General features: G+C 45.6%; 4 protein-coding genes across 4 annotated transcripts in view; 1 reads left to right on the top strand and 3 right to left on the bottom strand.

Moving 5' to 3' along the window:
* Nucleotides 1–3,894, bottom strand: part of LOC116604958 (QRFP-like peptide receptor) — a 28,367-nt gene extending 24,473 nt beyond the window's left edge. The window contains exon 1 of the mRNA XM_048729713.1: nucleotides 3,300–3,894. The gene's annotated coding sequence lies outside the window, so the exon portion shown is untranslated. The remainder of the gene's footprint in view (nucleotides 1–3,299) is intronic.
* Nucleotides 3,895–6,598: 2,704 nt separating this feature from the next.
* Nucleotides 6,599–7,823, bottom strand: LOC5520857 (thiopurine S-methyltransferase). The gene has a single exon (XM_048730566.1). It carries the CDS (start codon nucleotides 7,596–7,598, stop codon nucleotides 6,825–6,827), a length of 774 nt encoding a protein of 257 aa, XP_048586523.1. The 5' UTR covers nucleotides 7,599–7,823; the 3' UTR covers nucleotides 6,599–6,824.
* Nucleotides 7,824–9,658: 1,835 nt separating this feature from the next.
* On the bottom strand, nucleotides 9,659–10,843 carry LOC125568296. Its single transcript, XM_048730214.1, has one exon. The coding sequence runs from the start codon at nucleotides 10,841–10,843 to the stop codon at nucleotides 9,659–9,661; it is 1,185 nt and encodes a 394-aa protein (XP_048586171.1).
* A 1,282-nt stretch (nucleotides 10,844–12,125) lies between these two features.
* Nucleotides 12,126–13,202, top strand: LOC5520752 (calcium homeostasis modulator protein 6). Its single transcript, XM_048730063.1, has 2 exons — nucleotides 12,126–12,513; nucleotides 12,942–13,202. The coding sequence occupies exons 1-2, from the start codon at nucleotides 12,126–12,128 to the stop codon at nucleotides 13,196–13,198; spliced, it is 645 nt and encodes a 214-aa protein (XP_048586020.1). The 3' UTR covers nucleotides 13,199–13,202.
* Nucleotides 13,203–13,317: the final 115 nt, after the last annotated feature.

Raw genomic sequence — 13,317 nt, 5'->3', positions numbered from 1 at the left:
CATCCCGTCTAGCTGTCGCCCACCCGTGATTGGACACTATGATACCCCCCTTACCGTGGCTTGCCCCCATCTAGCTGTCGTCCTCCGTGATTGAACACTATGATACCCACTTACCGTGGCTTGCACCCTGTCTAGCTGTCGTCCCCCGTGATTGGCCACTATGATACTCCCCCTTACCGTGGCTTGCACCCCGTCTAGCTGTCGCCCCCCGTGATTGGATACTATAATACCCCCCTTACCGTGGCTTGCACCCCGTCTAGCTGTCGTCCACCGTCATTGGACACTATGATACCCCCCTTATCGTGGCTTGCCCCCCGTCTAGCTGTCGTCCCCCGTGATTGGACACTATAATATCCCCCCTTACCGTGGCTTGACCCCATCTAGCTGTCGCCCCCCGTGATTAGACACTAATATATAGATTTAGGCACTGCCTAAAAGCGGAGCCAGCGTACAATCTATTTAAGCCATATTATAATAATCAATCAATCAATCTTTTATTGAAAGGGAAGATCCGAAGCCAGAGGCTTATTAGCCTTAATACATACATGTATGTATATATGTAATGTGTGAGTGAAGCCGTTCATAGAAGAGTTTGTGATGCACAGGTGTAGAGTGGGATATGTATAGGTATATTTCTTGTTGTTTAACCCGGAAAAAATTGTTTGGGTGTATTTGATGGTATCATCGATTAAAGAATATTGAAGAATTTAAAATGAATTATAGTTTTTTTTACAGCAAAATGGGTGTTTTTTTTTATTCTCTTCAACATTTAAAACCATATCAGCACACAACACATTTCTATACATAAGCATGTTGCTTTTGCCAGTGAATGTGCTCCATTTTTGCCTACACTGTTCAAATTCCCTTTCTTCCTTTCACATTGCACTACTAGATTTTCTTAATTTTTATAATTTTCTTTCAGAAAAAGGTATAATAAAAGTTATTTGGTAAATAAATATTGGCTAAACAGTTTTATAAACCTACTTTACTGTGTTTTTGTGGCTACTACTCTATTTGAATTGACACTATGTCTTAAGTATGGTTTGTAAAAAAACACTGACCCTCCTGGAGGTGGTCCATGAACCCATATTGAAGCCTCAGGGTGTCAAGGGTATGTACATCTGTTATTTTTGTGCTAAAACATAAAATAGTGCCTGGTGTGGCATTACAAAAAGATGCTGTTTGTTTTAAAGGGGCAGTATGACGAGGTTTTTAAAATACGTCCTCTAGCGCGGAAATGTAAAGATCAAGCGTTCAACTATCAGGTTCCAAACGCTCCAAGTAAAATATCAAGTTGAAGTATGTTTTGTTTAAACCTGAAATACAGCAATTTTTGGTCGCCATTATTCAGTTGGAATCGAACGATCAAATGCTGTGATGTCACTTGTTCCCCAAATCAAGCTATGGGATGGAATGCTATATTTTCATTTCACATAAATTCCATGTATAGTGCTAAATTATCTGTAAAATAATTTTATGAAAGGTCAAATGGTACATTCTATACACCCATTTATTATGTTGACTAATAATGAGAGTACAGTGCTGTTGATTTTTGCAAATATTATCTCAGATTCGAATAATAGCTATTTCAAAAGTAGATTTCTCACAAACCCCCGTGGAGTTAATTAGTGCAAATTGAAACTAAGAATTTTTTTTATTAGAAAACCCATTTATATCTAGAAATAATTCCAAGTAACATTAACACATTGACCCCTCAACCAGCCTGTACCGGCTTTGGGAAGTACCCACAACCCAAAAAATTCATAAATGCAAACTAAACACAACAAGATGAAGATACTCAGGCATCAGTCTAAGGGATAAATGGTCTTAAAGATATGCATCCAACCAAGGTGTTGGCAACTACTCTTAAGCCAAATAATAGCACAGGTTCTTTGACAAATTTCAAATCGAAAAAGGAAAGAAATGCAGAATCACCCCTCTCAATAAAACGCTCAAAATACAACACAAGGGAGAGAGATCAGCAAACACAGCTCAAGACACAAATAGATACCTTTATTCTGATCCTCCAGGTTCATTTCCATGGCCTCAAAACACAATGTCCACTCCTTGAAGGCTTGTAAAACCACGAAGATGCCTTTACAGATAGAAAAGCATTCTGGGAGATCCAGGGAAAAATTCATGAGGGGAGGGCCAGTCAACACTCCTCTCCCCAAAGTCAGATGGTTTTTGTATAAGTCTTTTCACCCCCAAGCCAAACAAATCAATTCCAGGTCATACAGACCCAGAATAGCAGTGTAAACAATTTTGGAATCAATTTGGTTTCAGAAAAGACAGCATTTAGGAGAGCTGTGGTGATTCATTAGAAAATTATTTTCTCATCCAGGCAAAGCCAAACAAGAAAAAATCATCATGAATCCTTTGCTTGCAAATATCCATAAGCAAAGCACTCAATTATGCCCCAAAAGACTTCATGTCCTGAGACACTCTCCTAATATGCTCATAGCTGTATTTTTGATGAAAAATACAAGCAACCATCAACTTGTGCTGGCTTCAGCACAACGACGAGGGATTAAAAGTGGGGATCGCAAAGCACTGTCGGAAAGCTTGGATACCGCTGACTAGGTGCAGCTGTGTTTGACTTTGACGGGCTGTATAAAACTCAGAATAGGGGGGGGAGGTATCTGTTTTCAGTCTGTTTTTTGTAAATTCAGCTCAAAAATAGCCAGGAGTCAATGGGTTAAGAATAGAAAATTAGTAATTTAATTATGAAGTCTGTTTTTAGGGGTTGATGAGCCAGAGGTTGAATGGCCTTTTTTTATAGGAAAAGCTGTAGAAAAAGAATCATATACATAAAGGGAAATGTGTAGGTAAAGCAGATCTTTTAAAAACTTGTAACTCCTTATGAACCTTTTTTTTCTAGAATTAAACCAAAATTCATTTTAAATTTCAAACGTTCTTCGAACTCACAAAATAACTAAAACCGGTCCTCGCTCGATTTTTTTCACAAAAGAGCTGACAGAACTTAAATATGATGTGGAATTTCCAGATGAGAAATCGTTCTTTATTTAAGCTTACAGGGAAAAAGTTATTCCTTGTAAAGCTTGAGTATTATAGTTCACTTCTTAGAAAGAATGCGACGTTTGTTTACTGACAATCAATCGCACAATTACCACATGATCTTCCTATCCTTTTTATGGGATAATGGATGAACAAACTAGCTAAATTACTAGTTAGGAAAGGCTCTCACATGGCTTCAACTATTAATCTTATTGAGTGCTAGAAATATGTCAACACGAGTTTTTCATAGCTCCGTCGAAGTTTTTAAATTGAAGTCTTACCTTCTTTTTCCAAACACATCGTTTGTTCTTCCGTCCATCGTTTTAACGTATTTATATTATAAGTGTTAAGATGTGTCGATTTTCTTTCTTGGTTTTAGCCACAACGAAAATGATGCAAAAACTTTATCAACAATACTCCCGGTGTCGGCCGCGAGTTAGAAGAACAAAAACGCGGGAAAAATTAGACGCAGGGTTCCCGTGAGTGTAAATACAAAAACACTAAAAACTAAATTATAATAAGTTTTGCTGTACCTTTCGAGGTTTTATTAAGTATGAAGAATTCTCGGATAGTGCTAAAATATATTCTTGTATAATGATTTCACTGAGGTGACGTTTTACGAAGTTATCGCAAATTGTGCTGGCTCCACGGGCAGGCGGGTAGACGGGCGACACCACAGGGTACCCGCGCGATGACCAAAAAAACTGAGTCGCATAGTTAAGTACAATTTCTCTATACCTAAGGGGCTCCGCGCTGGCTCCGCTACGATACCCCCTTTACCGTGGCTTGACCCCGTCTAGCTGTCGCCCCCCGTGATTGGACACTATGATACCATCCTTACCGTGGCTTGCACCCGTCTAGCTGTCGCCCCCCGTGATTGGACACTATGAAACCCCCCCTTACCGTGACTTGCACCCCGTCTAGCTGTCGCCCCCCGTGATTGGACACAATGATGCCCCCCTTACCGTGGCTTGCACCCTGTCTAGCTGTCGTCCCCCGATATTTGACACTATGATACCCCCCTTACCGTGGCTTGCACCACGTCTAGCTGTCGTCCCCCGTGATTTGACACTATGATACTCCCCTTACCGTGGCTTGCCCCCTGTCTAGCCGTCGCCCCCCGTGATTGGACACTAACATACCCCCCCTTACCGTGGCTTGCACCCATCTAGCTGTCGCCCCCCGTGATTGGACACTATGATACCCCCCATCACTTACCGTGGCTTGCACCCCGTCTAGCTGTCGCCCCCCGTGATTGGACACAATGATGCCCCTCTTACCGTGGCTTGCACCCTGTCTAGCTGTCGTCCTCCGTGATTTGACACTATGATACCCCCCTTACCGTGGCTTGCACCCCGTCTAGCTGTCGTCCCCCGTGATTGGACACTATAATACCCCCCTTACCGTGGCTTGCACCCTGTCTAGCTGTCGTCCCCTGCGATTGGACACTATGATACTTACCCTTACCGTGGCTTGCACCCAGTCTAGCTGTCGTCCCCCGCGATTGGACACTATGATACTTCCCCTTACCGTGGCTTGCACCCCGTCTAGCTGTCGTCCCCCGTGATTGGACACTATGATACCCCCCTTACCGTGGGTTGCCCCCGTCTAGCTGTCGTCCCCCGTGATTGGACAATATGATACCCCCTTACCGTGGCTTGCACCACGTCTAGCTGTCGTCCCCCGTGATTGGACACTATGATACCCCCCTTACAGTGGCTTGCACCCTGTCTAGCTGTCGTCCCCCGTGATTGGACACTATAATACCCCCCTTACCGTGGCTTGCACCCTGTCTAGCTGTCGTCCCCCGTGATTGGGCACTATGATACTTCCCCTTACCGTGGCTTGCACCCCGTCTAGCTGTCGTCCCCCGTGATTGGACACTATGATGCCCCCTTACTATGGCTTGCCCCCGTCTAGCTGTCGTCCCCCGTGATTGGACACTATGATGCCCCCCCTTACCGTGGCTTGCTTCCCGTCTAGCTGTCGCCCCCCGTGATTGGACACTATGATACCCCCCTTACCGTGGCTTGCACCCCGTCTAGCTGTCGTCCCCCGTGATTGGACACTATGATACCCCCCTTACCGTGACTTGCCCCCGTCTAGCTGTCGCCCCCCGTGATTAAACACTATAATACCCCCCTTACCGTGGCTTGCCCCCCGCCTAGCTGTCGTCCCCCGTGATTGGACACTATGATACCCCCCTTACCGTGGGTTGCCCCCGTCTAGCTGTCGTCCCCCGTGATTGGACAATATGATACCCCCTTACCGTGGCTTGCACCACGTCTAGCTGTCGTCCCCCGTGATTGGACACTATGATACCCCCCTTACAGTGGCTTGCACCCTGTCTAGCTGTCGTCCCCCGTGATTGGACACTATAATACCCCCCTTATCGTGGCTTGCACCCTGTCTAGCTGTCGTCCCCCATGATTGGACACTATGATACTTCCCCTTAACGTGGCTTGCACCCCGTCTAGCTTTCGTCCCCCGTTATTGGACACTATGATACCCCCCTTACCGTGGCTTGCACCCTGTCTAGCTGTCGTCCCCCGTGATTGGACACTATAATACCCCCCTTACCGTGGCTTGCACCCTGTCTAGCTGTCGTCCCCCGTGATTGGGCACTATGATACTTCCCCTTACTGTGGCTTGCCCCCGTCTAGCTGTCGTCCCCCGTGATTGGACACTATGATGCCCCCCTTACCGTGGCTTGCACCCCGTCTAGCTGTCGTCCTTCGTGATTGGACACTATGATACCCCACTTACCGTGGCTTGCACCCCGTCTAGCTGTCGCGTCACGTGCTGTCACGTGGAGGCCGCAGCAGCAGCTGAGAAGGATTACTTCTTTAGCATGCATTGACTATATGTCACAATACAGTACCTTCTAAATGCATCTCTGTTTCTCCTTTACCGTTTTAGACTCCTCAGAGCCGCTTGTGAAAGAAGAGTCATCCTTCAAACTCAGATTTTTCCGGGCAAGCGCCTCATAATCATCCAAACACACGGGCTCGCTAGACATGATAGACATGATGAAGTGTTCGGTCTTGCAGTGTTTTGTTTATAAGACCCTCATTCTGGCGTGAGAATCAATTCCGCTCTGATGTTCTGTGACTCGTTTGATTCTTTAGCCCTGGCGAGTTGTATAACAGTTTGAGAAGTACTCTCATGTTATGTAGCCTGCTAGCCGGAGATTCGGGATTCCTGTGGCGATGTCGATGTCATGTACTCTGTGGCTCAGCAATTTCACAGGATAGAAACCTCGTTCCCTGGGTCTTGTTACCTTGATTAGATAGATTCTCTGTTGTGTGACGCGTCTGTCACGCAAGTACTCGATGAGCGGTGTTTGTCTGTGTGTATAGCCTGTGTGTGTAGCGGATCAAGTGAAGGGGAGGGGAGAGGCCGAGGGGGGCTCGCTTTTTCCTCTCTCGCCCCCTATCCCCCCGTCCCTCTCCCTTTAGCCGCTACGCAGGCTATGTGGGTAGGGGGAGCGATGGCAGCGGCCGTGTACAGTCTGCCACAGACAAAAACAATTATTTTCGTCATCACAATCTGTAAACAAATTAAAAAGACATTGCGCATACTAATTTAATGTTCTAATTTATTTGTTATGCTTTAATAACTACATAACACGATATAGATATTTATGCAGAGGCTAGCAGCTACAAATTTTACTCAATATGTTCCAGGCTTACAAACACGCATGTGCTTAATTAAACGGCGTTAATTAAAATATCTCATGGTTCGTGGCACTTTTATTATCTCCCATGCGAATTTTACAAAGTTTGCCCCAGGTGTGTGCTGTTTGCTTATTGTCTGGGAGTTAATATATGCAGAACGACATCGTGTTCCATCTCTTTATAGACAGGCTCAAAAGCTTCCCCGACTTTCAGTTCAACTTGAGCTAGCTTTTTAATATCCCATTTATCTCCACAAATCTTGGCAATCATCTGGTCGCTTACAAGCCCAGCTAAAGCGGCCATTTCCGTGTATCTCTTGGTGTCAAAACGAGTATTTTCCACCGCAAATACGCCCCCTCTAGCCAGTAATTCTAGCATGTAGTTGACATAGGCCTGGATCCCTTCTTTGGGATCTTCAACTGCCACAGTGGTGCGAATTGCGGCTCGGTCCCAAATCACATCAAAGGAAGACTTCAATTCAGGGGCTAAATCTAATAGATGGAAGAAATTACACTGATAAAGAGTAATGTCTTTCCCCTTCGCTTTGTACACTTTATTCCCTCCTTCTCCAAGCTCAGAACATGTAAACTCTAGGCCTTGTACTTGGAAAAAGCCCTCGCAGCCCTCAGCATCGTATTCGACCCCAACGACCGAATGCCCTTCGTCTACAAACCATGGCATGTCATCCGACCGTCCACATAACGGAACGAGGACTTTCAGGCCTGATCTTCCTTGGGTGATATCATCCTTGTGCTTTACAAGCAAAGGATGGGGACCTCGCACTTCCCAAGGAAGCACGTTTGGGTTTTTGAAGCTAAATTCCCAATCATCACCATACTCATTGGAGAGTTCGTGCTTGCAATCGCTTGTCCCGGTTGTTTCGCTTTGATTTCCCTCGGACATTTTGAAAGGGTTAAGTCAGGCTTGTATTCCAAAGGTTGTAGAGTTTCTGGCGTTTAGAGCGGATTTGAGTCGCAGAAGAAAATATGAATAAAGCGGCTACACAGCGTGATAGTATTGCTATTGACAACATTGCGTGACTTAAGTTGAAAGATAATTTATGCTGGATCTATCTTTGTCACGCAAGCGTCTAGAACGGCTTATACATGGTCTCAATGCATCATCAATCATGACCAGATGACTTTGAACCGTGCGCGTCTCGACTTTCAAAATAAAAATCTGTAGGAATACAAAATGATTTATGTAAATTCCATGTAAGGGCAGATGAGTACCTAGCTGTATGAGAGAAAATAGAGTGATTTGAAGGAGTTTTGAAAAGCTTTTTTATGTCTTTGTTTCCATAGGCTCGATTTCCAGCTCGTTTTGTGAGCCCGCAGTGCGAGCTTATTGTTTCCACAGTGCGCGCAAATTACTATCGTGCCACGAGAACCAATAAGAATTCTTTAATGCACCCCCCACCCACCCCCCCACAAAAAAAAAAACTTGAAAAACACTAAAATTTGATATGCTTAACGATACCGTAGACCCAAATGGCTTCATTTCGGGTGAAATGTTTTTATTATGCCATTCGATGACAATAGGCACACTCTAGATGTTAGCAAAAAGAAAACTCACCAAAATCTTAAATACTCCGCTAGATATTCAAGAAAAACCGAATTCGAACGAGTGTTGCGTTATTCTCGAAGGCGTCAATAATTCCATAATCCTGTTTACTTAGCTCAAAGTCCCGCGATCAACATCCGGGGAACTTAGTTTTACTGCTTTTACCTCTAATTTGCATACAAGCGCGTCAGTATCATTATCGACGTTTTATCCGAAATTTATCCGTATTTACATCAACTTTTTAAGCGTTTACTCTAAATTTTGCATAGTTGTAAACTATGCCAAGATTAAGTAAGAATCCTTGGCTTCCTTCGAAGAAGGCTAAGCGAGGAAGAAAGTCCAAAACAGAGAGTTGTCGCCGTTCGCGGTCTTTTTAAGTTTTCCGCGCTCTTCCATTCTTCGATGCAAGCTCGCTTCGGTCTAGGCTCTTCCTTCACTTGCACGACTAGTGGTATGACATTTTTAAAAGCTCCTAAGCGAGCTAATCCGGCAATTGTCGGTCAGCGGAGGCCGGAGTTTATCTTATAAAAAAGTGCGAGGTCACTAACTATTCTTCGATGTTGGAGTGACTGCCAGCCTAACACATTAATCATTTGGGTAACGCTACTTGTTCTTTGGTAATCCCCTGTGGTAAAGCGTGCGGCTCTACGCTGGACAGATTCCAACGTGCTAATATCCCTCTTGGTATGTGGAGACCATGCCACCGAACCGTACTCGAGGATGGGGCGGACGAGTGACGTATAGGCTCGCTCCTTGATTCGGACTGAACACGATGAAAGGTTCCTCTGTAGCACTCCTAAGACTCGATTCGCCTTCTTTTTAACTTCCTCGGCTTGCATGTCACAACGAAGGCTTGATGTGATGTAGTCGCCTAGGTATTTTTGGCACGTGACGCTCTCGAGGACGGAACCGCATACGGAGTACACCCCTACTGATGAATGACGCTTCAGAGTAATTGACATGATGCAGCACTTTTTTGGCGCAAAAGCCATTTGCCATTTCTCCGCCCAGAGTTCCAGGAGGTGTAGGTCTTCTTGGAGAATATCATGGTCGTCAGGTGAGTTGATTGGGCGGTATAATACACTGTCGTCGGCAAACAGCCTTACATGCGACTTCAGACAAGTTGGCATGTCGTTGATGAAGAGCAAGAATAAGACCGGGCCTAAGACAGTGCCTTGGGGGACTCCGGATGTCACTGGAGATCATTCTGAACAAGACCCGTTCACAACGACGCGTTGCCTACTATCCGTAAGAAAGCAATGAAGCCAAGTGAGTAGTTTCCCCCTGATCCCGTAATATTGAGATTTAAGGAGAAGACGCTGATGGGGAACAGTGTCAAACGCCTTGGCAAAATCCAAAAACACAACATCAACTTGACCATGGGCGTTTAAAACGGAGGTTCAGTCGTGGATCACTGAAGTAAGTTGAGTCTCACATGAAAGACCTTGCTGAAATCCGTGTTGGAGATGCGTTATTATGTGATTCGCGCAAAGATGGTTTGTAACATGCTTGCAGACTACGTGTTCCATGACTTTAGAGATCAAAGATGTTAAAGATACTGGGCGACAATTCTTGGGGTCCGCTCTGTGGCCTTTCTTGAAGATGGCTGTAACGTTGGCGTCCTTCCAGGCGGCAGGTAGGGAGCCCGAGTCATAAGACTGTTGAAATAGTGGAGCTAGCAACGGGGCAAGTTCGCCAGCGGCTTCTATCAGGATACGTGCTGGCACAGAGTCGGGACTTGAGGCCTTGTTGGGCTGGAGGTTCTTTAGCTGCTTATGGATGCCATTAGTTGTAAATGTCAGGTCAGCGACCTCTTGGTAGGGGGAGTCACCAAGAACAGGAATGTTGGTAAGATCTTCTTGCGTGAAGACGCTCTCGTATTGGACGCGCAATGCCTCCGCTTTGGATGAATCTGACGCGCTGATCTGGTCACCTTGAAAGAGGGTCGGGATACCCAAGGACTCGGAGCGCAGCAGCTTAAGGTACGACCACGCCCTTTTTGCTCCGCCAGGATTAGGTGTACTAGGGTCCGGCGCAAGCCCAACCAGGACCTCGCTCAAGTATATATTATGCGTGTCTCTGATGCATTTGGTTGTATAGTTCCGTATACGTCTGTACGAGCGGAGATTTTTTTCCTTCGAAAGGCGTTTGGCTTTTTTGTAAGCTCTATCTCGTTTACGCATAAGCCGCTTGATGGCTGGGCTCACCCAGGGAAGGTGGCGTTTCCCCTTCGACATCTTGTGTGGGACGAACTTGTCCAGAGCATCTTTCAAGCCTTCAAAAAGTGCAGCCCAATTCTCATCGACAAATCTTAGCAGGAATGATGCCATGTAATCGGTTCCGAAGGTAGACAAGTAGGACCTCAGGCCATCGTAGTCAGCTTTATGGTACTGGTAGATTTTGTGGGGCGCCTTTGGGGTATACTTTGGTGAAGTATCAACCTCGAATAGAACAGCCCCCTCGTGGTCGCTCAAGCCGTTGGTAACATGACACGCCTGGATAAGTCCTGGGTTAGACGAAAACACCAGATCGAGATAGTTGTTTTTGCGTGTCGGGGCTTTTACGTGTTGGGAAAGGCTAAACATGTCTGCTGTTTCGATAAGTTTGTTGTCCCAAGAGCGCGCAGAGGGGATAAGCGCTGCTTCGCCGTTTGACTAATCGATTCCGGGGCAGTTGAAGTCGCCGCCGAGAATGACGCATGGGAGTTGAGTGTGTTTGCTGTAGAGCTTGCAGAGGTGATCATTGAGCAGGCTAAGCGCGTCTTCGTCAGGAGGGGGTCAATTAAAGCTAGTGAAGAATAGCTTTTTGCGCTTCACAAGTTGGATCGAGCATGTAATGATCTCGCAGCTGTCGACGTCTACACCACGTTCCTCCGCCACAGTAAGGTCGTTGCGGACGGCGACGAATACACCGCCACCGAATAGAGTTCTGTCCTTACGAAAAATTTCGTAATTTTCAAGGAACACTGAATATGCCCGTATGCTTGAAACGATTTTGCTTTCGCATCCAAGAATAATATCTGGGTCATACAGAGCGACCAATGAGTGGAACTCTTATTTCTTTTTCGCACTCTTGATTCCGTTGCAGTTCAGTGACAGAACCTTTAACTGTTTTCGTGCGTTGGGATTACGAGACCTCGAGTGGGCAGAGGAGATGGCTGGACTAGATGTGAGTAGAGGCAGCCCGGGATCGCTTTCGGTAGAGCTCACGTCTGACAACAGACTAAAATGATTTTCGTGATCAAAGTCCGTTTCTCCTAGGAGGAAGGTTGTTGACAAATTCGGGAAGATGCACTTGGTGCACAACCATGCCAATTTAGAATCAGACCCAAGTCTATCGTATGACTTCGTCGCAAAATTATTCCACGTCTAGCTTTGACCCTTGATTATTAATCAACGAGGCTGTGTGACGTTAAATGTAGACACGGTTTGTCAGTTCAGTACAGGACGAAAGATATAAAGCAGATCCCGGGAGGTTACGCGCTTTTGGTGTGTATAAATAACTTGCATGTTTAAAAGTGGTCGATTTCGCAATTCAGACCAGGCAAAAGCACTCAAAATTAAGCGCGTATAAACAATGATTATCTTAGGAGGAAAGAACAATCATTAAGCTTTAAATTGATATATAGTTTGTTGGCATTTGCTTAAATCCGACGGAAGCGCGAGCGATTTTGCCGGGACGATCGGGGTAATTACCGCTTGGGTCTACGGTATCCTTAAGAAAATGATGTTATTTTCTCCACACCTGACCCACAACAAGAATCACTATTCCCGCACCTGCGCAGGTATCCCATGTCATAATGAAAAGAGTGATAAAACTAGTTTAACACATCGGTCATCGTATACTTAATGCCAGGGTGCACACAAGATGTCTGTTCTGTTTGGTAATTTTGTGACCGCCGCTCAATCCTACGCTGAAAAGGCCGGATTCCACATCAAGGGTGGCCTAATCTCTTTGATTGTTTATTGCGGTAACACCTTCATGCAGCGTATCGTGTTTTCGTGCCCGGCCACGAACTACGCCCTTTATGGCAACCTGTTTCTGTACGCGCCGGCTGTTGTCTTATTCTGCTTGTCACTGCTCGTGTCCGAGTCTTTCTGGCATCTCACTACGAGCTGCTGCCATAAGAAATCAAAACAAAGGGTTTTTATTTTCGGGGAGTCACAAAAGTACATCTTCTTTGCGATGTTGCCGCCGATTATGTGGCTTCTTCTGTCCTTTGCAGATGCGAGGTATTACATCTGTGCCAATGTAGGTACGTGTCATGAGTTTAGAAACCTTTTATTATTTGTTGCTAGTAAAACACATGTGTATTGGTAAGAAAAATGAAATCGTGCTGCAAACATTTATTATTCCTCCTCTCCCCCCCCCCTGGCAATGATCAAACCGCTGTTTTGTTATTGGCGGTTGATATTTATGAACAACGGCTGGTATGTTTGTGTAAAGAATGATAGTCATAGTGATTATGATGTATTTCTAATACTTGAAGAAGCCCCCCCCCCCCCCCCCCGCTACCCCCTCTTCCTTCCTCTGGCCGACAAAAGGGAGGTTATTTCTTACGAGGGATCATCAAATACTATTCTTCCTTATTTTCATGAGTCTCCGCACCCCCCCCCCCCCCCTCCACCAACAAATCTTGGGTAGGTGCCTGCAAATGATGCTTGAACTTACCGCAACTTCCAGGTCCCGCCACAGAGCAGCAAAGCATGGCGGCTAGTGCGGAGTCCCAGGTCATCGCGTGGACTCTCCTTCTCGTTTGCACGACCATCATCACACTCGTCTTTACCATCCATCGCTTCTTCGCCAAAATCAACTCGAAAATACTTGGGCGTAAGGACTTTGAAAAGCTTGAGGCGGCTGAGGCAGTGAGGCTGTTTAATGAACGGATCAAGCCGTTGGCCGAGCAGGAAGCAAAGGTTGTGGTTGATGGGTTGTTTTAAGAGCTGAAAGATGAAGAAGATCCAGAGAAAGTTGTTGCCAGAGGGGAAAGCTTTTTGGCAAATAAGTACCTCAGGCATGGCGGGGTATGTCAAGGACATTACAAGGCTGATAACAAAGG

Source organism: Nematostella vectensis, chromosome 7 (assembly GCF_932526225.1).
Source record: "Nematostella vectensis chromosome 7, jaNemVect1.1, whole genome shotgun sequence".
Lineage (NCBI taxonomy): Eukaryota > Metazoa > Cnidaria > Anthozoa > Actiniaria > Edwardsiidae > Nematostella > Nematostella vectensis.
The sequence above is the reverse complement of the archived record's forward strand: the minus strand, read 5'-3'. Positions and strand labels throughout refer to the sequence as shown.